This window comes from Barbus barbus (assembly GCF_936440315.1).
Source record: "Barbus barbus genome assembly, chromosome: 33".
NCBI classification, from domain to species: domain Eukaryota; kingdom Metazoa; phylum Chordata; class Actinopteri; order Cypriniformes; family Cyprinidae; genus Barbus; species Barbus barbus.
The window spans coordinates 21277082-21301078 of NC_136761.1; the positions used below are offsets into that span (position 1 = coordinate 21277082).

Sequence of the window (23997 nt, forward strand, 5' to 3'; positions counted from 1 at the left end):
ACTGTAACTCTAGAGCTTCATTGTCATGCTCTATATCACCTCACTGACCCCCAGGCCAATTATACAGCTGACCTGGGTTTGATGACATAACCTCTCCGGATCAGGGTGCGATCACCTCGTGGGGTACCCTACTGCCTGTCAGGCCATGTCAGCTCACCATGCTAAACAGACACTTCCCAGAGCTCCTCCCAATGGACAGAGCAGCAATGAGGGCCTGCAGACAGAACATATAGATCTTTTTTTCTGGTGTGTATATAGATTTTTCTTGTTTTTTCTCTATCTCTCCCAGTTTATGTCAAATAATGAAGTAGTCTAAATTATTTGTATTTTGATGGTAATTTATTTTCCTGGACCAATTTTCTGTTATTAATTTCATCAAATACAATGAAAGCCATTGGGGTTCAAAACAGCATTAGACCCCACTGACTTTCATTTTATGGACAAATTGTCATTTTGTGTGTGTGTTCCACAGAAAAAGAAAGACATACATGTCTTATATAAGTTAATTTTGGCCTTATAGGGGGAAAAACATGCTTTGATAAATCATAATTATGTCATAAAAAGTAATTATGAGACAAAAAGTTGAAATTATGAGATAATTAAGATGTCATTATGACTGTCAAAATTTTGACTTGTCATGCTTCTTATGTTTATCTCATAATTATAACTCTTTGTTTTAATTATGATAATTCATTCATTTGTTCTTTTTATTGAAGAATGTTTTAGTCAATACAGTGAACATAAATATGGTACAAAACTACAATGGACCATTTTATGTTAATGTGTTTTCACGTTTCAAACTGTATTCCTTTGTGTCCCAAAGAAGAAAGTCCTACACATACATAAGGGTGTGAAAATGACAGATTGTTTATTTATTGTCTATCCAATCAAGATTTCTGAAGTGACCTATATGGTTATCAAACCATCAGTAGTAACTAGATCATAATAATTTAGCTTATCATGTGTTAATATCATAATGGGGTAGAAAATGTATCTTTTTCAACATAAATGATAAATTGAATGACAAATTATTTTTGTAGCTTTTTTAAGAAAAAGGACAAACTCACACTTGTTTCTTAAAATAAGATTTTTTAATATTACTTATTATCATAAAGATATATTTACACACTTTACAGAAATAGAAAATAAAAACACAAAGCTACGCATGAAAGGAAAAAAAATAAAATAAGTACTCCAAGAGCTAAAGCTTATCTTTTATAAATTAGAAACCAAAAGTTCAAATATGTACACAGTATTTCAACCATTTCTGATACACTTGTTTAATTCATTTATTTATTCATTTGTTTTTGCCCAGTTCAACATCAAAACAGAGACAGGGACTGTACATTTGGCCAGGTGAGTTTGATGAGCACACACCTCCAACAGGAATAAAGAGGAGGAATAATACCTTGCCGTTATGCTGCTTTTCTTGTGGCCCACTAATACTGTTGAAATGCCAGGCCTGACTACAGATTTTGAGAATTGAAATGGATGAGTGTGCTGAACAAACAGGCCATGAGTATGGATGCGCGTTTTGGATCGAGGTTAGAGCTTGTTTGTTTTAAGTCTTGTTCGAAGCAACAGAATAATCAGATCATTCTTAGAGTCCCAACCAGTTGGTGAACATTTGTGAACTGTTGGGATTTAATTTCAGTTACAAGATCTGGTCACCACATTTTACTTGCACCGTGACGAGCTAATGGAAAACAAGTGGCCAAATGGACGTTTTCGCTTTCTGTGTCAAATATGAAAGCAGAACAGTGTCCGCTAATGAATGTATTGCAATGAATCACAAGGGCAAAGAACAGTTTTGTATTGAATCCGTTGCTTTTATACGTCGATTAAGACCCGAGGGGAACGCATCAATCATCACAGCTCTGTTTTTAACATACAAAGAGCTTCTGGATCCCTTTCTCCCATGCAAAGGTCGTTACTTAAACTAAAGACCTCTGAATGACTATGTGGAACGTGCGTACAAGTGCATAGGACTTATGATGGGCAGAAAAAAAACATTTATAGAAAGTGATTTGTGCTCTGTAAGAATAATGTGTGTTTGCCATTTCAGTTTTGAGTCTGGACATGCTTGTTCTCTTGACACCGCAAGCTCCATTAACCTGATGTGCTGACGGGGACAACGGCCCAGGTTTGACGGCAGAGGAGGGTGAGAAAGCTCTTTTGTGTCCATGACATATTGTGCAGCAGACTATATTTTCTACACTTTTATATGACCATACTCACAAAAATAAAAATACAGCTTTCCACACTCTATCGAAAAGTAGGCTTTGGACAACCAGCTAGACAAGAATCAGTCAATTTAATTGTCACAAGACACTGGAAAACCATTACATGGCAAAAGACTTGTTTTCAGGATTTACTTTTCCAGCAGCATAATGGAATTGCAAAAGTGCAGCCTTGCATGTCCATACAGAGAGGTGTTGGAGAAAAGCCAAGTGATTGATAGGGGTCTCTGCTATAGCAAGCTTTGTCTTATTTGTCTTTGGATGTTTGATGAAACAATAACCATCTCCATCGGTGGGAAGGGGGATTGGGGTTGGTTGTCATATGTAGCAGTGACGGGCTAGTTTTTCAAGAATCAAGGCTTGAACTGAACTGAAACACTGCTCGACGGCCCTCAGCTCAGCTCTGGTGAGGATGGTGAAGATACATTCATGAACAACAGTATGGATACAGGCATTACTCTGCACCTCTAACAGACTCTTCAGATGAAGTGTACTGCAACTCAGCCGCTCAAACTTGGATCTTCTCTGCATTCTGACCTACTGATCCACGAAGCAGAGCTCTCGGGAGCACTATCGTTCTGAGAAAGCGTTAAGGAAATCCACATCTCTGTCTGAGAGGGTATAAAATAATTGTGGCATGACTGGAATTATTAGTATTCACAGTGCCCTAAGATTCGATACATTTTTAATCAAGGTGAGCTTGGCTGGGTGTTTTACTGATGTAGGTTTTTAGGCATTCTTTTATGAAGAGCTGATTTTGCCGCGAGGCGATGTTTGTGGATATACGTGACGACTCTCTTTTTTTTCGTAACCACAGAGAAACGCCGAACAGGAAAAGGGGGAGGGACTCAAATGCTAATTTGCTATAACTTGCTGCAATGTCTAATTAAGTGTCGGAATTATGAGTGTAGTAACAGTCTCGTAAAAGCCTCTCATCTCAGCCTCATAATTTGTGTCTTACTGAAAGGTTTGATGATGACTAAGCCAAGGGTTGCTCTTTTTTATAGATTATTACGTCATAAATTAGTTAAACGCTAAGGTGGTGTGGTCGTTCTATGCCAATTTGTCTTGTGAGCTCCATCGGACTTGAGATTTTAGTGATTCCAATCTAAAACCGATTAGCAATGGGGGTTTAATAACCAGGCTGTGGCCACCTGTGCCAAAGAGGCTCAAACTCAAAAGGCAACTGCTCCCAATGGAGAGAAAACAATAATGGCTTGTAAAAACGTAGTCTGGATATGTAGCTAAAAAGTGGTGGATACATAAGCATGACGATAAATGGTGTGAATACAAATAATGTGTGTTTCTTAAATAAATGCATGTAATATAGACCATACAGGCTTGTGTCACAGCACCCTGAGAAATGAACTGAAATATAACAAAAATAACAACAAAAGAATGAGAAATCATTTCCAGTATGATGTCAAATAAAGGCATAGAGTTCTGTCAAAGAATCCGATCAAGGGGAAAATCATCAGATCTGTAAGGAAATTTCTTTCTTTTTGAAACCATGCTACCGTTGCCTTTACATTGGATGTTCAAACAAATGCCAAAATGCGTACATATGGTTAGATGTTATGCTTCCCCCAAGATACGAGGTAACATGTTTACTTTTCTTCTCCTGGCAGCACTGTGGAGTAGATTTGCTATTTGGCACTTCATTAAAAGGAGAGATGGTCCGCCGTGTGAAGCAGATCACCCTGGCCAGTTAACAGTCATGTATCTCTGCTGTAAAGCAGTGTGTGTCATGGGGGAGGAGAAGAGGGCTCAGGATGATGATCTCACGCTCATGGAAGTGGAGTGTGATTTTGATAATGAGACACTGTGGCTTTATCCTTAAGCTTCAGATGGCTGACAACTCTTAGGCTCAATGGTATGATGATGTATAATGACCATTGGACAGCACTATGAGATGTAATCAAGCGGTTTAAATAGATGTGCCAATGAATTATATAGTCATTCAACATATTTAGAGGTAATTATGTAATCAGTAATTATAACTGAACCCGATAACATTGATTGCATTTACATTACAATCAGCATTCTGGATGGTTATACAATGTGCATATATTTTGGATACTTGATGAGTTAAACAGAATTGATCTCATTAAGAACTATTTTTTGGTCAAGATTTCACGAGAAACCATTTTTGATAATTGCATTTGTGAGCAGTTTGTCATGTAAATGCACTCAGTGATGCCGTTATTAAGCAAACTGGCCAATCTTTGCTGTAGGTAGATGGAAAATTGTGTAAGATGTAAAAAATTTACGTTGCTGACCTGGCCATAATGGGCCTGAGCATTTGTGCCTTTACTTTAGATTCCCTGCCACTTTCTTCCCTCATAAACGCCATTTATAAGCCTAGAGTTGCCAACACGTAGCAATGGGACAAAGCGCTGTGGTCACCTTCACACTGGAGAGAATGGGACTAGCACACCTCGGAGAAGAAACTGACGCTTTCGGACTATAACTGTTTAGACCAGGCTCCCCACTGCTCACACATCATGCAAAGTGTGGCCATGAAAGGGCTCTAGAAAGCAAATGAGGAAAACCACAGGAGGAGAGAGACAGACAGAGAGAGACAGAATCTGATAGCTCGGGCTCAATACCCCCCACCCCCGTTCCCGGCCCACAATTCTTCGTAGAGCTGAGGGTGAGTGGCTTGTCCTGGTTTTTTTGTGGACAGAAGAAGAGTTGCTTGAAGAACCAGCAGGTGCTATGGACATCACTCTTCAGGCTGGGCTAGCAAAGGCCCCTTGTTGCAAGGCCCCCCAAGGCAAAGGAAGAGCATAGAAATCAGAACCAAGGGGGAGGGCACTCTAAGCTGTGCCTGTGGACAAAAGAAAAGACACATGAATAAGGTACAATGCAGGAACCAACAGTGTTTTTCTGTAGTTTTACTAATTAGCACAGGTAGTGGGTCCTGAACACAACAGCTAAAAAAAGAGCAAGTCATTACATTTTTAATAATCCTAAAGGTCATTAAAAAACAGCAGAGTAGATATTACAGTTTACATTATGGATCATAATTGTGCATATAGTAAAATATCAACAAGACAGTGCAGGCATGGAATGATAAAAGGGCGAGTAAAGGGTGACAGAAATTTTGTTTTTTGGTCAGCTACAAAATTGCTAGCAAAATTGGTGAATGCATCTGTATAATCCATTGGGACAAGCTGAAAAATGTGGGGGAAAAAATCCAAAATGGCAGACAAGGAGAGGGAAATGTTTCATTCGGTATTCAAAGATATCCATTCAAATGTATTTGTTTACCAATATTTGTTTCCTGTACTATAGTCCACCCAAAAATGAAAATCAGTCATGATTTATTTACCCTCATGGTGTTCCAAAACTGTATGCATTCCTTACTTTTGTGGAACACACACACAAAAAAGCTATTTTGAAGAATATTGGTAACCAAAAAGTTTTGGTTCCCATTGACTTCTATTGGATTTTTTTAACTGACATTGGTTACCAACATTCTTTAAAATATATATTTTAATGTTCCAGAGAACAAAAAAAGTTTTACAGATTTGGAACAGCATGAGGGTGAGTAAATGATAGAATTTTCATTTTTGGCTGAACTATCCCTTTAAGCTATCACACTTTTAGTTCAGCAAAATGCTAATGAAAAAGTGCTGAAATGATTTGCAGCGTCAAGTCTGTCACTTACGAGATTCCATGATGATTAGGATTCTGCTTTTATAAACTGATCTGATTTATGCATTTAGAGCGCAGCACTAAAATTCTGTTCTTACACTTTACTTTGAGCAAGGAATCTATGTAAACCAGTGAAGTCATCTTTTAGTGTTTGTTTCATGACTTCACAAAGATTTCAGATAGCTTTAGATGTCAATGAGCTTCATTCTTCCAGTACAATAGTGCCCATTGAATGATAAGAACCATCTTTTTACTTTTTTTCTTACACCTGCATAGTGGTGCATTTGAGTCATGTACAGTGCAGCAACAGAGATTCTTATCTAAACCATGTTTTGTTTGTAACTCATGTTTAATTGTTTGTGCTGTATGACATCATGTCAATTGTCAGAATATACCAACAATCATCCAGTGTGCCCCTTGGTGCTGAATGAGGCAGATTTCCAATTTCTAGCTCTCTGCAGTGCAATGCCTTTGTGCTAGGAAGTCTTTGAAGAGGAGGTCCCTCAACATGTGCTGTTCCTCGTATATGTTGTGGCATCTGGATCTTGTAACGGGTTGTTCATTCTTGTGTTGCTTGTGTTCCATTACCACAACCTTCAGTTCTCATAATCTTCAGTTGAGCTTTTAACCTCCTTTACAGTTTACTTGCTAGAGCATCCACAATGAGGAAGCCTTGTCCAATATGTTGTTTAGTTAGATTGGTCGGTCATATACAGGCAAGTTAAGCTCAATCAACAGCACTTGTGGCATAATGTTCATTTACCACAAAAATGACTTTTTCCTTCTTTTGTTTAAAAATAAACATAAACATTGCAGTGAGAATTTACAACTGAAGTAAACAGGGCCAATCTGTAAATGCTAATATACTCAGTTTTTTAATGGTATAACCAAAAGATGTAAACAGTATGTGTGTTAACAAGATTTCAGTGTGAAAAAAGAAAATTGTTTCTGAAAACTGTTTCTGTACAACTTAACGACAGTTTATTGCCAGGACAACATAGTGCCTAGAATCATTAAATTATCATAAAAATGACAAGAACAACTTAAGCTTAAATTAGCTTAAATAATGTGAGTTTTAACAGAAAATTTTAAATTCTATTAAAAAAATTTAATTCTTCAAAAATTCCCCGTTTACTATATCCTTTCAAAAAAATATATTGTCATAAATGCTGCTGACTGAGCTTAAAGTAATAGTTCATTCAAAAATGAAAAATATGTCATCATTTACTCACCCTCATGTCATTCCAAACCTGTATCAGTTTCTTTCTTATGTTGAAGAAATTTTAAGGAATGCTGGTAATCAAACAGTTGATGGTCCACATTGACTTCCATAGTATTTCTTTCCCTATTATGGAAGTCAATGGGGACCATGAACTGTTTGGTTCTTCAAAATTGTTCAAAATATCTTCTACAGGTTTGGAACGACATGCAGGTGAGTAAATGATGAGACAATTTTCAGTTTTTAATCTGTTTTTAATTCACAACAAGCAGCTAACGCCATATGATTTGACTTGCTAATCATACAGCCTTGAAATCACACAGAATGTGTAGTGACTGCATATGAGTTAAAATTTTTGTTCAACTATTCCTTCAACTGTGAACTCTGTATATTGCTTTAAGGAAACTGTCAAGATAGTATTTAATTTTTTTCTAGAATATCTTTATCAACACTTATTCATACAAGTCAGTCTAATTCCAAGTCGTCCCCTTGGTGTTAACTTGTAAGTTCACAATTCTACACTAGCAATGATTTCCTTTGTACGAAAAGATGCAGTTGGTCAAGCTTTTAACGAAGACATCCTTCTCATCTGTATTATGAATTATGAAGTATTATGAAAAAAGAGAGAAAGCCTTTCAAGTGCCTCCACTGTGGCCTTGTTCGGCGGTTCTCTGTCTGTTATCAGCCCTTGAGGAGAGTTAATTGCTCCAGTCAGTCTGTGCACCGTTTTAGCCATATATGATGAAGTGTGAGGCTACGTTTCTCACACTGCACAAAATGTGAGATGTTGTACACTAGCCAGATGCAGGTCAAACACTTTAGTGGGAGCCCCATCTGGGCCATGGACTGATTTACTGTACTGTGTCATACAGTAATTATCACAACATGTTCTCTTTAGCGATAAAATGTCTGTCAAGGAAATTAATATAAATGTAAATGTATCAGATTTTGGAAATAATGAACTGTGAGTGGATTAAAAGAACATTTTTGGGGGTTTGGTACCACGGCTTGATTGGCACATTAGTTGCCTCAAATGGACTGGTTTAACAGACTGGGCTCAAAGGAATGTGGGTGAATGCGCTAAAAGACGTGAACTTTGAACCCTCGTACGGCATGAAGGGAGCTGAAGAAGGAGCCGAATGAAAGAGAAATCTTCGTCTTGTTTGGGGTTGAAGTGCTGTTTGTGGACTCTACATTGTGAGTCACTGAGCCGTTCCATTTAATGGAGCTACACAACTTTCTGCAGCTCCCCTTATTGTGCTGCCAGTATGCTGGGGATCAAAACAAGCATTGACTGCCCAACTCACTCAAAGGATCTGTGCGTTTTATTGGTTGGGACGGGAGTACATGCATAGACCTTGCTCTTTGTGTCTACCTCTGTGGATGTTAAGATGGTGTTTTCCCTTGGATTGATGAAGTATATGAATAGGAATTGTTTGCCAAGAGGGAAAAAATGTAATTCGCTATAGATTGTAAAACTGTGGTGGATTTGAGGGTTTGGGATTTCTCACTTTTTATTGCCCTCATGTCTCATGATTTACTATGCCATAAAGAGACTTGTCCTTCTCGATGCTTTCTGGGCTTATATGAGGTTAATTTATGGCGAGATTTGTGTTGTGGCCTCCTGTAGGGACATTGTATTCTGTTCAGACTGTAAAGAAAGCTGTGAACGAGTCCACAGAATTTTTTTTTTGATCCATTCTTCCTTTTTTTTTTTTTTTTTTTTACCACAAAACTGTGTGTCAGCATTTTAGTGCGAAGACTATAAGTAATAAAATGTAAATGTGCTGATAGGATCTGTCAGATACAGTTCTCTTTTATTTATTGACATTGTAAATTTATTGAAATGTTTCCATAATCGAGTCCATATTAAAATAAAGGCTTTGGTGCTACATAACTGGAAATTTCATGGAGACAATGTTTGTAGAAAGAGAAAACACTTTTATTAGACAAAAAGATTAAAGTGCTTGCCTGAGGAATTGTTTATCTAGACATTAAGTTAAATATACTTTTTATGTGAAAAACAAGCTGAAACGGTTCAAATGAGATTCACGAGTATTATCTTTGGATAGGGAATTTAATTGGCATTATTAGGATAACAGAGTCATGTTGACTTGGATATTATACAACATTGACAATGTATTATATTCCACTCTGTATGGGTTTTGTAGATCTGCTGAAGGAGATTGGGACCGCAAAAGCCATCAGTCTAAAGTCCGGTAATCTCATAAAGACAAGCAGTTTTTCTGTGCCAGTAGTAATCTATAATTCATGGAAGAAGTGAATGAGCAAGCGGGTTTCTGTCATTCACAGTCTCCCTTTTCACATATTATTCTCTAGAATTCCCAGCCTTTCTCAGTATGCACTCAACCAAACTTCAGAAATTGAGACAGGTGCTGCTTCCCTCAAGGCCTTTCCATGTCCATTTATAAATTAAAATTTGATTAGATTATTGTTTTTACCCCTCATATTAGTTACTTATATTATCTTATATGCTCTTATTTTTGCTTTCAGGCTTTTGCGTTGGTAATGTCAAACTGACCTTGCTCTAAAATGGCATGGGCCCCTTATGGGAGAGGCGGGGGTCGAGGGCGTCTCCTCCTCCAGCCAGAAGGTCTTTGGCTCCGGCCGGCTCGAGCGGAATTCTGCCGCAAAGGAGTCCTCATGCTGCCCACCTCCTCTAGCTCTTTGCTATGCTCGGTGGAGGCCATTGGACCTGCGAAACAGAAAAGAGGGTATGTGAATTATGAAACCTAACATAAAATATTCACTGAATTGCAAAAACCAGTGTTTCCAAACAACCACTGGTTCCAAAATCACACCATTGGTTGAGCCATTGTTTTACAGTTTAAGTTGATATAAAACAAAATATTTTAACACAAATTATTTATACTGAATATTAATTTGAGATAGGATAAGTAAAAAATACACATTTCACCTTTAAGAAACATCAGTAAAATAATTAACTGCAGCAACAACTGCAAAAATCCAAAGAAAGTCCCTCAGCACAGTCCCACACACTGTTTACATACAAATCTTTGAACTTCTCACATCATGTGAGAGGTGCCTGTCTCGAAAACACTGGGGAGACACTTGTCCTGGGCACATATTTTGTCTGTGTGCACTACACTGCTCGATTGTGAGTGTGCTCAGATGTTTCCAGTCATCTCTCAATAAGTGTGAGTAGATCCTTTAAGCCCGTCTCATATCCACAGCTTGATCCACATCAGTGCGTCCCTAACCTCTCACCTCTTTAGAAAAATCAAACAAAGTCCTCCGGAGAGAGCAAACATTCTGGGAGGTTTTGGGGAGACCTTGATCTGTGCAGCACTATCTAATGTCACTGATCTCCCATTCAAGTCTTGAATTGGCTTTCTGAGGGTGTTTTGTTTGAGTGCTTCGTAGGGATTGGATGTCTTTCCATTGGAAAGTTCCCAGTCTTCCTAATGACAGAAGCTAGACTCAATTAGACCTGTCTTTTCCTGCATTATAGAAGGGGGATGAATGAGTAAACGTGCTTGGTCAATCATCAGTTATGTTTTCCGTTTCAGGCCACTGCTCTCCAATCCTTCATTCCTCACTATACACATACCATGCTATCCTCTTTTCGCTGAAGCGCATGAGGATTATTCATATGGTTCTTCTAAATTCATCTTCCTTTTATGCATACGTCTTTCTGTCTTAACCTTTTTGTCTATGTTTGTCTTTAACTCCAACGCATGCAAAAAAACGCCGCCAGAAATGTCTTAAAAAAGGAATCTTTCAGTGAGAGCTCAACAAATGCCTATCCTACAGAGTAAACAGAGAATCCCATTAACCTTTTCCCAGCAAGAACTTGAATGAGATTACTGTCATTGGGTCAAGACATTCCTAACATCTCCGTGGGGAGTGACAGACAACCTATATTAAGAAGTCTACAGGGAACAGCTTTTTCTTTGTTGGAAAATATCATAACACAAGCAATTGTGAATTAAACAAAATGTTACTGTGAGAATGAGCTTGATATTAGACCTTCTAGATATCTGGTTTGTACAAATAAGTGCAATTTTTCATCACAATCTGTTTTTAATTCACAACAAGCAGCTAACGCCATATGATTTGAGTTGCTAAACATACAGCCTTAAAATCATACAGAATGTGTAGTGAATGGACGACGTGAGGCTAAACACGTTCCCTGTAAGTCTGCTTATGAGGTAAATATCCTCAAACCATATTTTTAAATTCCTGACAGCTCAAATTACATTTACAAACTAATCGCCTTTAGCTGACACATTACACGTTCACAGCAGACTAATTCGCCGAACAGTGGACTAATTCATTTGCCCTACAGAAAGACTTCATTGCATATTTCAGCGTCTCATGAAAGAAGGAAGCCACGCTAAAACCATCTTTCCACCAGGCCTGCTAATCCGAGCATTATCCTCCTGTTATTTCTCCAGAAATGAATGAAGCAAGTCTACTCATTCTGTCAGCATTCTTTTTTTATATAATCTGAAGGGTTTAACATGTAAAAATCCCCTTTAAAACACTCAGGATCAGCTTTGAGAAATCTTTTTTGCTTTTCCAGTACCATAATCACTCAACCCAACATATTGTTCAGCTAGCGTGAGGAATAGTTTTGAAATCTCTCCGAGGGGGCAAAAAGACAATGTTTTTGGCCAGGCAGGCAGAAGAGGCTGTAATTACACCTGGCTGAGCTGAACACAGCACATCACTGCAGCTCTTCTATCGGCGTCTGTCATAAACCTCTCCGTAATGACACAGCTATGTTGTTTCCTGCCATCACCATCTGACAGGCAGCATTTGCTGCCCGCTTAGCTTTGAGGGGTGCAAATCTCTCAGAAAACTGTCATCTTAGGCCACAAGCAAGAAGCAGGCTGCTAAAAATAATCTCTGGTAGTGATGAGAACAGCGTTTATGAATGAACTCAAGACATGCGTTGGGCTGATGAAGAGGGAGGTCTATTTTAAGCACTCAGAATCACTCCATTGTCTGTTTTACGACTCTTGGCTTCTTCTCAATCTGCGTAGCTCCTTTTTACTGTGCGGGCTGTATCTTTCCACACTGTGGCGAATACAAAGTGACAAGAGCAATAACCGTGGATATACTATAATAGATGGCATATGCTGATGGGATCTTCCCCTAACTTGCTGCTTGTTTACCAGACCCACTCAGGGATGAAAACGTTCTAGCCTCCTTATTGCATTAGATCTGATGGTGCTGATAGTGAGCCTCCTTCTCACCGACTTAATTTCTTCCAGGTTCACCATCTAATGACAAGCAAGTCAGGAAGTAATATTCCAATAGATGTTTCTCACGATACCAAGAGTCTTATTTGAAGACCTCGAACTCTTAAAGGGATAGTTCATCCAAATATGAAAGTTCTGTCTGTTCTTTATTTTTTTTTGTGGAACACAGGTGACGGGTGGTTATTTTTAATTATTTTTCCATACAATGAAAGACAATGGGGTCTGGTGTTGTTTTGACTTTCATTGTATAGATAAAAACTGTTTTTTAAAAAATATTCTTTTCTGTTCCACAGAGGAAAGTCATAGAGGTGAGTCCAAACCCTGGTGACATTTCTGCAAAAAATGATGTTGTTTCTTCTTGCACGTGTGGCACTTTCATAGACAAAGTGAAATGTTCAAGTAAGTGGTGCTAAAACTGCTTTGAAATATTCTTTGAAACAGATGACCATGAATCTGGCTGTTGGTTGGTGGTTATTGTACATATATTGTACATCATATAACGTACCACCTACACTAAACTTAATCAATGGAGTTAACAAAAGCAAACGTGCCATAAAAACACATTTGCTGCAGCAACCATACCATTTTAGCATGCTTCAGCTCTTATTGCAAGGACCTTTACCCTATGCAGTGTGCACTTTACTAGGTGAGCTACTGAGCAAGTTTACTACTTCAGAAAAGCCATACATGTGGAGCTTGTTATGTGATGCAAATGTCAAAATGTATTAGTTTAACAATCATGCATGGTAAAAGTGTTTTGAGGTTATAATATAAAATTAATAATCTGCCCATGTAATCATAATTTGTGTGAAAATGCAGTGAAACTGCAGTGAATTGTATGTATAGGTAAGGTTGTTGTTGTTTTTTTGGCGTTATAGGCACCTTTTTAATCAACTTATGTTGTAATTTTGGTTTTGTCATTTCTAGATGAACTATCCTTTTAAGCATGACTTTGGGAGTCATTTAGTCAATTAAAGTTTAATAAAGTGAGAATTCTGGCAACACTGAAATGCTGACCACATTTTGCTTCCACAGAGATGGTGCCGTGACAGGAGGTGTCCAGTTTGGTCAGCTTTCCTCCAGGCTAATGATAAATAGCCAGATCGTTGCCATCTCATCCTCTAGTACCACACTCCTTAGGTGCTATCCATTATGTTGACTTTTTAACACGACTGCCTCGCCGTGCCTTGCCTACGCTGGACACCTTGTGTCTGATCGTGTGTCCCTGTAAATCCCAGGGCTGCCTCTTAGCCGAGAGAGTTATCTATCACCCAGCACTTTCCTGACAGGGAGAGAGAGAGGCCCAGGGTAGGCAACGTTTATAAAGGGCCGAGCACAATCTGATGAATGGTTTACCGAATGTCTCGGACTGGCCTAAATTTACAATACACTCCCTGTACAAACACACAACATGACAAATAAAGAACCGTGACTTCCAATAGATACAAAGTTTAGGCTAGTCGGAAGACCTTTAAGCTTGGGGCACCAGATGGATCTAATCTTTTACTCACTACTCCAGGAAGTGAGAGATTAGATCTACTTACACGCAAAGCAGAACCAGGTGAGGAGAGGGCAACCCTTATTTATGGCTGGTTGTACTACATGCATTATCTCTGCTTATACATTTGCCCTTCTAGCACCTCCACCGCCACCCATCTTAAATCATCCTAATGCAACGACCAGTCAATGTGTATTATAATTGCTCCGTCTATGCGAATCAAAACCGTCTCGCTTGGTTAGTTTCCTTGTGAAATATTATACAGGAATATTGATTTATTTGTCATTGTTTACAGAATATTCTCCTTGACGCACCCTATCTATTTATTGTGGAGACACGAATGCAGTGGTGGGTATGATGAGAGGATCGTGCCTATGTGTTTGTCAGACATCCAGCCTCACTCTCTCCACAGCATGAGACTGCAGTCATAACAGCTCTTGTAAGGGCGTCTCCACAAACATGCATAATGGATACCAGCAACACAACCACATCATAAGTCAAAGGTGACACAAAGTGTTACGGAGGTTTGTGTGTTTTCTTATCTTTAGCAGTCTGAAGCTAATGAGGTTTTGTGTGTGGCTTTAGTGTGAGAATCTGTGCATGTCTGAACAGAGGATCCTGTTCATACTGTAATTCAAAAGTAGAAAGTTAACAGGCCTTTAGAAGACATCGCACTTACAGGCGTCCTACACTTAATAAGCAGTCAATGTGTAGGGTGATGTAAGAACTGGTTTATGATTCTGGCACACATGCAGTTTTGTATGTTTCATAGACAGTGAAATGTATTATTTACATACTGACAACTGCTAGAATGCATTTTATGAATGAACAGCTACAGAGATGTTCAAATGTTTACAAATCGTAAAATAGAATTAATTGAATATTACATTTTAATTTTTTTATTAGTCAAGTCAAAAATATCTGCACTACCGTTCAAAGTTTTGGGGCTGGAAAGACTAATATTGTGAAATATTATTGCAATTTAAAATATCGATTTTCTGTTTTCATATATTTTTTGATTAATATATTCAGTTGTACTGCTTTATATTTTTTTGTGGACACCATTTTTTCAGGATTCTTTGATGAATGAAAGTTCAAAACTGCATTTATTTGAAATAGAAACCTTTGGTAACAAAGTCTTTGCTTCCTTTTTGACTAATTTACCGCATCCACGACAACAGTAGTGTATGTAATTGTAATGTAAATATATTAATACTAGTATATTTATAATAAAAATAGAAAGGATTTGTAAAGATTTTAAACTGGGTATATGTACATATTTTTATGTTTTAGATGTGTACAAAATGTCCACACATACAAAATGTTATGTGAAAACATTAGATACCAATATCTATAAATCCTAACAAGATCAGGCTGGTCTGATACAGTATTTGTCTGTTAGCCCAGTTGTATTCTGCTCCTATCTTTTTAAGTTTCATTTAAACACATTTTGTTGCCTGGTATTTATAATGAGCTGATTTCTGATTCTGAGATACATGTAAATGCACTCATTAATGCTTGGCTGCACATGATCCTTTTCATCTTATGTATGAAATTGCACACAGAAAGGTGTGGCTTTTATGCTGTGTGTGAGTAAACACTGCATTCTAATAATTTCCATTCAGGCCAAATAGTTCCCAAAAGAATTTGGTGAATGAATGTGCATGTGCGTGACTGTCGATGATTTGTTTTGCCTTGCGTATGTTCGAGAAGAGGCATGGAGTCCCTTGAGGGTGTAACCATAGCTGACGGTGTGTGACGTCAGCGGCGTGATCCCCAGTGTCTCAGAGGACATTCATTCAATGAAATAAGAGAGAGAGAGCTCCACACTTAGCAGCTTTTTTCTCTGCCACACAATCAGGCATGCCAATTTGATGCCCGCTAAGACTATCCTTTAGCTAGTCACACTTGATCATGAGCATTATGCCTAGAATGAGACATGTTAAGTAGCATGAAACCCCAGTAAGAATCACTTGTCTAGCTCATAAATAAGACCCTGTTACACAAAATTTCCTAACAGTGTGCTATTATGTCCCTAAATATACTACTTCTGATATGGAAATGAAGTTAAAGTCAGTAGGACTCCCAGAGCGGCGTCTGAAATCAGCAGCCTGGCCTTTTGAAGCCTGGAGTCGCTGTGCTGCTTATCGCATGCCTACCAGTAGCGCAGGGCCTTGGCATAAAAAACTGGTACCAATCTCTAACGTGCTCTCAAACCACGTTTCCATGGCAGCCGCTGTGAAAGGCACTCACTGAGGAGCAAGAGAATGACATTGTTAGCAGGAATGGATCAGGTTTGCCAGTTTACAAATTTGAGCATAGGTCCATTATTAGCGTGAGGTAGGCAGTAAGATTTCTTAACCCTTTCCCTGTCCATCAAATCAGCTGTCATTTGCATTGTACTCCACTGCAACGGGGGCTGTTTGATATTCAGCATTGTGCTGCTGTGATAGCATGTGGCTTGCAGGAGAAAATGAAGGCGTGCATTGTGTTCTGCATCTCCGCAGAGGAACAAAATCGCATGAAAAGTTCACAGACTTTCCCACACCTCCACGTTGAGCTCCGTTACTGAAAATAAGAGTGGCGCTCTGATAAAAGTGGCTGTAGTTTTTTGTCACCGCACCGTTCTCTGATCGTTTCTGACGCTCTCAGATGGTGTGCAGCCTTGCAAGCAAACTACACATGACCCAAATTAGTGCTAAGCTATAATAATGTGGTTAGAAATGGCCCGGTTCCGAATGATCAGAGAGCTGCAGGTTCAAAGCGCTACGGCTGCTGCCTTGACTGCTAATGATGTGTTGAGAGAAAGAGAAAAGATGAAAAAAAAAAAGGGGGAGAAGGCTGATTAAGACTTGCTCAAGCTCTTGCACCAGCTCTTCAGACTGGTAGGGGTGAATCGCTGGGTAGAGGTTACTGCAGGTTGGACCTTTAAGTACAAGAAAATCAAGAGAGCCGATCATGCAAAGCATCTTAAGTGTGATTTCTTCTGAATTGGTTTCTAGGGAAAAACAGCATGCCGTCTCAAAGAGGATTTGCCTCGGTGGTGATCGAGACCCGAATGCTCTCGTCAGCAGTGATTGGCTCAAACTCAGCATGTTGGTAATCGTCAAGAAAATGCTAGCTCTTTATCGACGGGATTCTCCGGCAGTCTATTTCCAAGGGCTCTCTAATCGGTAATGAACCACATCCACCCCTTACTATTGTGCTGTCAGCTGTGAGCCCGCATGCATACTGTCTTTAAAATGGATGTGTGACGACGTAGCTTCAATCCTCCTGCTTCGGGCCCAGTGCCGAGGTACTGAAATGAGTGTTAACCGGTGCATGCTGGGATATTTCCAGCTGAGATCACACCAAACAATCAGTCATGAAAAGATACATATGTGTCATGTGGACGAGAACTGACTGATGGTGCGTGATTAACAGCTCAGATGTGAATGGCTGCTTGTGTTGCGTGATGGAGTGTTTTTGTTTTAGGAATTTTGCCCTGGTTCTCACAGTAACTTTGTGGGTCAAGTTACAGGCCGTTTTTAATTACTGACAGTTCATTTACCTTTTTTGTTTATATATGCTGGTATATTAACCACACTGTTTAACCCGAATAAGATTAAATGTAAAGCTTCACAATCTTTGAGTAAACTCTCTGTCTGAATTGTATATGTATTTACAAAATCCGGTTCCAATTTCTACATGCTAGTTTAACAAACAAGACTTATTCGTCAACACTATAGTATGTTTTGTTTCCTATGGGATATGATATAAACTATCATGCATATACCTCATCCGTTCTATACTGAAAGACAGGAAATGATAAAGCATGCTAAGATTTGCTTTGACACCTAATATCTTTCAGTTTTGAATTGTTCCTTCTGGACATTTTAAAAACACATTTCTTACTGTATCAGATATGCAGTGTCTGGATGACATTCAAATGTTCAGTATACTTATCAGAATAGTTAATTGCTTTATAAGGAAAATATGTACAGAGCTGTTACATTTAATGTGCATTGCCCTGTATTACAGAGATCAGAGAAAACTTGAGGCTTGGGCTTGTATTGGCGGTATAATATTTAGAGCAATGAAATTGAAGGCATAACACAGATATCTTGTACCTCAAGGCTTGGAATTATGGGTAGTCCCAGTGGGGGCATCAGTAACGTGTTCCAAAAATTCTCAAACACATCTCATAAACAGTCCAGTCAGTTTCTCACATCCGTACCGCTCAGAGCAATCATAACCCGGCTCTGTGTTTCTGAACAGATTTAATGCAGCAGCAGAAGTCTTAAATCAAGCTAATGGTTTGATGTGATATACTTCTGAAATAATCTGGGAAAGCTCACGATAGAAGTACAAACAACAATGCTCTATTCTTCTGCAGTTAAATACGAAAAAAACAGGGCTGTGTGCTGCAATTGTGTTTTTCATTCCTTGCTCTTCAAATTGAGCATGAAAATAATTAAAGCACATTTATTCGCCGACTTGAAATATTTATACAGCATTTTGCCTCGCTGTTCATAAAAATGTCCACTCTGATCATATCTGATCAGCAACCACAATAAATGTAACGTTTAATATTTGAAAAGGGAGCCATAAATCAGGTTAATACCAGGCCCCTGTGGACGCATCGAGGCGTTCGGTGTATCTGGCTTCAATTAAAAAGTTGGGGAAAGAGAGGGAGATTTTGGGGGTGTTGAGGGGATATGTTTTCTGATGTTTAGTGGAAGGGGCCTAGCTAATGGTTCGTCAGCTTGCTTATGTGTGCAGGCGGCATGTAGCCAAGCAGAAGTGGTTCTGAGAGAGAGAGTAGTTAGCAAGCATCCATTTGAAGCTATTTTGGCACCAGGCCCTTTATATTCGCCGCATTTGTCCACCTGCAAATTTGGGAAGACCACCAGCTGTGAAGTTTTAAAGACCTTTTAATATTTTAGCGGCTGTGTTCCTCGCCACATCAGAAGGCTGAACAACTGCTTTTTTCTTTTCTTTCTTCTCCATCAGCACCCTTCAGGATTTCTTCTCTGCATCTGTTTAAGTCTGATGGTGGAGGTGATCTGATTTATTCAGAGTGCTCTGAATTGCGTTATGCTGGCCTGTAGCAATCACACGTCAAGACATCCACTGTCCTGCCACTGGGGAGCTTTTCTCAAAGGTTACCCTATGTCTTTACCACATGAGTTATAATAGAGCTCAGAAAATGTACTCTGTTTTATAAAGGGCACTGTTTTATTGGTTCTGCTCTGCCAAGCCGTGTAGCCGGAAAAAATAACCACTTCCACAGCTCCAGGCAGATATTTCTGAAGTATTTATAAAAGAGTGCAACAAGTTGGCTGAGAGTGCAGATGGCACTTTGCTTGATCTGTTTGAAAGGGCATTATGCATTTAAAATTAAATTCTACGTAACTTTGTACATTTTATATAAAGTAATAATTGTTCAGAGAATTGATCAACTTCATGCCACCTTCATGTCTTCAGTTCCAAACATTTTTGATTTTCTTTCTTACTTGAAATATTTACATTTTTTAATTTAGCAGTCAGTTTAATCCAAAGCAACTTTCATCAGTTCATGCAGTTCCTGGGAATCAAACCTATGACACTGGTGCCATGCTCAACCGTTTGAGATACATGAATGCTTCAAAAGGAGAAGTTTAGCGAGTTTTGAGAGTATTCACATTGTTCTTTTCTTTCCTCTTCCAATGGAAGTGCCAAAAACAGGAAAAAGCACTATGGAGGTATTAAAAGAGTGGAGCATATGACTATATTCTAAGTCTTCTGATGCCACATGAAATTTAATTTAATAAATGTAATATTCACTGATAATTTTCTCCTCTACCAAAACTCTTTCATGTTTGAATAACATGATGACATAAATGCATATATTCAAATTGCATGAAATTCAAGATTTTTTATAAATAACATTTGATTTTTGTCATTTTTCGTACTGAACTAGGCTTCAGAACACTTCAAATGCAGCAGAAAAGTCAGTACTTTTATTATTATATTATGATATTAATATTACTGTTATGATAAATTTGTGGTGCTTTGTGTTTGTTTTTGTAGTTTGATCGCCTTCTCACTTTCATTGCTTTAAAAAAGCAGCATGAGAGGCTGAAAAAAGTCATGTGAGTTTGGAACGACATGAGGGTGAGTATATCCATATTGGTATATCACATTAAATTCTTGTTCGTAGTTCATTTGCACATCCCTCTGTGTTACAATCGCTGACAAATTACGCTGCAGTCCTTACAGTGAAACCAAAGAGGATATCCAGGTTAGTCATAAAATAGATCTGAGTCACTGACCTTCTGTATGTGTGTGCATGCATGCTTGTGAAAGAGAGGAACTCATCCAAAAATCTATCATGCCTCAAAGCACCGCTGAATGATTTTGCATAATCCTGTAATGATCTTTCTGTAGCGCTCATCTCCTCCATGCTGTTCGGATACGATTATCATGTTATCACTGGACATCTGGAAAAGTTTGGCTGTTTGTGTACTCTCCACGGCCCCTATAATCAAGTGCATAACCGCAAACACCTTCTTCACATTAGGTGAACTCATGGAATTATGATTTAATGTTTCCTGCATGCTGTTAACACAGGGCCACTAGTGTTATTTCACAAAATATCCTGCTCTTTCCCCTCTTTTCTTCTTCTAAAAAAAACATTGTGTGGCTGAAGATTTCCTAATGAGCCCTATATTTGTTTTGCAGGGGGCTTACGCCGACCCAGGACGCACGGCGAGCGACAAGCCCATACAAGATCTCGAACGCTACTTCAAAGTTTAATAGCGAATAATAGAGTTGTTGACAGCTTGCATGAAATCGCCCTTTTCCAAAAAGCTGATTTCAAACAGATAAAGCCCGAGATCTGATCTCCACACCCTCACCTGGACGAAGAGGACAAACCAAGTAGCTAAAATTACACCATCTCAGGACTTCTGTGCGTGTATGTGCGTGCGTGTTTGCTCTCGAGACTGTATTTTTGAAAGGATTCATCCCGCGCTTCCGTGACTTTGAAAGATGATGCGTCGATACCGGACTCGGACTGACAACTCAGAGTGGCTGAACAGTTTCCACAATATGAAGTGTTTACATACCAGACTTGAGAGTGGAAGACAGATTGCTTTCAGGATGAATTATGGATGGCTCAATGCGCTAGAGATTCGCCCATTCTTGAGGGGAAGCCCATTACAAGGCGAGCAGATTGAGGTATGCGCAGATGAGATTAGCAGGGCCGCAGCCGTTCTGCTGGGTGACACTCAATGCATGCGGTAGCGAAGCCGTTGTCGCCTGTTGCACCATGACTTCTCCTCCGCATCCCCACCCTCTTTCAACCTGAGAAAAAGCAGTGCATAGATCACCCCCATCATACGGTTGAGACGGATGCCAATTTCCAGCAAACTCCGAGTGTACTGGAAAACCGTTTGTCTGAAGATGAAAGGCTTCACACCCGCTGCCTACACACCGAGCAGCTTCCAACACCTTCCCGCGACAGCGCGCAGCTCCGGCTCCCCCCGGCTCCCTCACCTCCATCTCATGATGGAGATAATACTACTAATAACGACAAGCAGGCAGTCTGACCCGGATCAGACGTTTGTAGCCGTAGCTACTGAGCCTGATCCTGTCCTTCCGAGGATCAGGCTCAGACTCCACACACACGCAGGGAGAGTGAAAAACGACACTGACCGTAATGCAAGGTAATTGCTTCCCATTTACTCGTGCCGAGACCAAAATAGCAGCGTCTCTGTAACAAATGTGTGTGGAAATGCAGGGCGTAAGGGGCTGTTTGATACGCAGAGTATCCGCTAGCCAGCACCCTTCAAACACACATGCTTCCCAGCAGTCGGACTTTAGAGAGATGTGAGCGTTTACACAAGGGCCACAGTTGTTTTTTAACACGAGCCTGTTACCTGCATCACATCTGCAGGGTGGCCACTGGTCACCTGACTTGAGCTCTCGGTCAGAGCTTTGAGACTTGTGTGACACCCTTCATAATAGGTTTTATTGTAGAGGCAGATGAAAAAAGCAATGGTGTTTGAACACCAATTGCATAACAGTACAATAGCAGAATGTTTTTGGAATAAATCATAGGAAGTCTAATCTATGTAGCTTCAGCCCTGAGAATTCATCCATGATGTGGCACAGCCCAAAAGAAAAATAATCAAATACACCTTTAAAGAGATAATATTGACGTTTTCGTTGTGAAATGCAAATTATACAACCATCTGCTGTTTTTAACACCTCATTACATGCGCCACAATACCGTATAGACATACACCTTACATTTACGGCATCCAGGAGTACATAATCCTAGAAAGCCAAGCGTTACATGACACCAGGAAGAATCACCAGCATCATAACCATCGCCGTTATTTTCCTACATATGTCATGGTAAAGTCAGCAAGTAATTCACCAATGGCACAATTAACTTCATTAAACGGGCACAATAACAAGCCAAACCTCTGCAGTGCAGTACAGCGCGCAGCCAGGTGCAGTTTCCCTCCTCTCCCCAGCCCCAGAAGGCTAACCATGCTGGGTAACTGATCATCTACAGCTGCCTATTCCCGTTCCCAAGCCCAAGGCTAACAGCAGAGAGAAAAAGATAAACACGGGGAGGCTCCGGGCAACAGCCGTCACGCTCCCGACTTACCAGCACTGGCTGAACACAGCAGAGAAACCACCAGCACAATCACCAGCGTCAAGATCTTCACATTCATTTCTGCTCTCCCCTCCGTTTCCCTGCCAGTCGCTAGCTGATATACTGTAGTGGTGTGCGTGTGTGGATGGGAGGGAGAGGAGAGTGGGTGAGCGAGAGAGAAAGAGAGAGAGAAAGAGACTGTTTGCTCTTCAGTGTGTGTGTGTGTGTGTGGCTGAATGTGTTTGTATATCTGTGTGCAAGTGTGTGACAGCGCCACTGAGATTGAGGGCAGGTTTCTGTCGGAGTTCTCCTGCCGTGATGTGCGCGTTTCTCTTTTGTGAATTGGAAGTCCGGTAGAATGAGTGTGAAGAGAGTCGGTTTGTCTTGGATAAGGAGCCCAAGTCCCTCATGTTGCTTATGTATCCCTGACTCTGGGGGTCACGGAAAAGGGGGCTTCCCCCCCTCCACAATCATCATTAACCCTCCCACTGAGAGAGAGAGAAAGAGAGAGATAGGAAGAGGGCAGCTTTCTGAAATTAGCCAAACAAACACCCTTCTCAAAATTGTTTAGGTGGTGCGTGTCAGGAAACAACATCACATGAAGGAAAGATGGTTTTCTTCTCTTAAACATCTCGACGAGTTGAACAGACCACACAGTTCACTTCCATAAACTGGGTGGCACATTTTCTGTCTATTTTGTGTGATAGAGGAAAACTTATCAGTTCTTTCAGTGTTTTCTTAGATTTGCTGATTCTGAGTTATTTGTTTTGCTCTGTGTATAGATTTCCATTCTCTGCAAGAACAAAAGGCCTGATGAAAATCTGAGCAGAGGTACACTGGGTACTGCACAAATTTTCTTTCGTCCAATAAACAGGAAGGGTGTCATTTCTCATATTGAATGGTGAGTGATATAAAAAAGCCTTGAAGCGATAATACATTTCTTATATTGTCCGTGAATTATATGCATGTAAAGTTGATTGTAAGCTTATTCAATTAGTTTTGTTGTTTTTTGCTTGAAATATTTGTTTTCATTTGTATTTGTATTTACAAACTCTGGTGCCATTAATCTACCACAATTTAAACCGTTTATGGCCCACCCTCTTCATTCTCAACGCCCAGATGGACATTCCCATAATCCAGTCACTAAGAGAATTAAATACAAATGTAGCTAAAGGCCAAGGGACTGGGGCAGTTGAGGACAGATGAACGTATTATGTGCTGTAATGTTGTCAGAATTGTTTTAATCAAGAAGCCTGCCATATGGTTTTGTTACAAAAATATCTTCTCGTTACTAGCTCAGTGTTCGTAATGCGTCATTCTGTGTCTTTCGAGACTAAATATAATGATTCTAAATACTTTGTGTTAAAAATATTTTGATCAAACAATTAATACCACTGTTGAATGATCTTTTCATTTCCAAGAGTCTGAAGATGCTGTAGTCTAAATTCCACTGATGCTTATTCAGGGGTGAAATACATTTTAAACAAATGAAGTGGCTTCTC

General features: G+C 39.5%; 1 protein-coding gene across 1 annotated transcript; it reads right to left on the bottom strand.

Annotated features, from left to right (window-relative positions):
* Nucleotides 1–1078: 1078 nt before the first annotated feature.
* LOC306853187 (apelin-like) lies at nucleotides 1079–22879 on the bottom strand. Its single transcript, XM_079390403.1, has 3 exons — nucleotides 22508–22879; nucleotides 9662–9835; nucleotides 1079–5070 (listed from the first exon to the last, which is right to left on the bottom strand). The coding sequence occupies exons 1-2, from the start codon at nucleotides 22572–22574 to the stop codon at nucleotides 9687–9689; spliced, it is 216 nt and encodes a 71-aa protein (XP_079246529.1). The 5' UTR covers nucleotides 22575–22879; the 3' UTR covers nucleotides 1079–5070; nucleotides 9662–9686.
* Between the last annotated feature and the right edge of the window lie 1118 nt (nucleotides 22880–23997).

Bases quoted from the DNA above. Each gene is read 5' to 3' on its own strand.
- LOC306853187 (XM_079390403.1), bottom strand. From the start codon at position 22,574: ATGAATGTGAAGATCTTGACGCTGGTGATTGTGCTGGTGGTTTCTCTG. The intron at 9,836-22,507 runs GTAAGTCGGGAG...TCTGTTTCGCAG, and splicing joins GCTGTGTTCAGCCAGTGCTG to GTCCAATGGCCTCCACCGAG.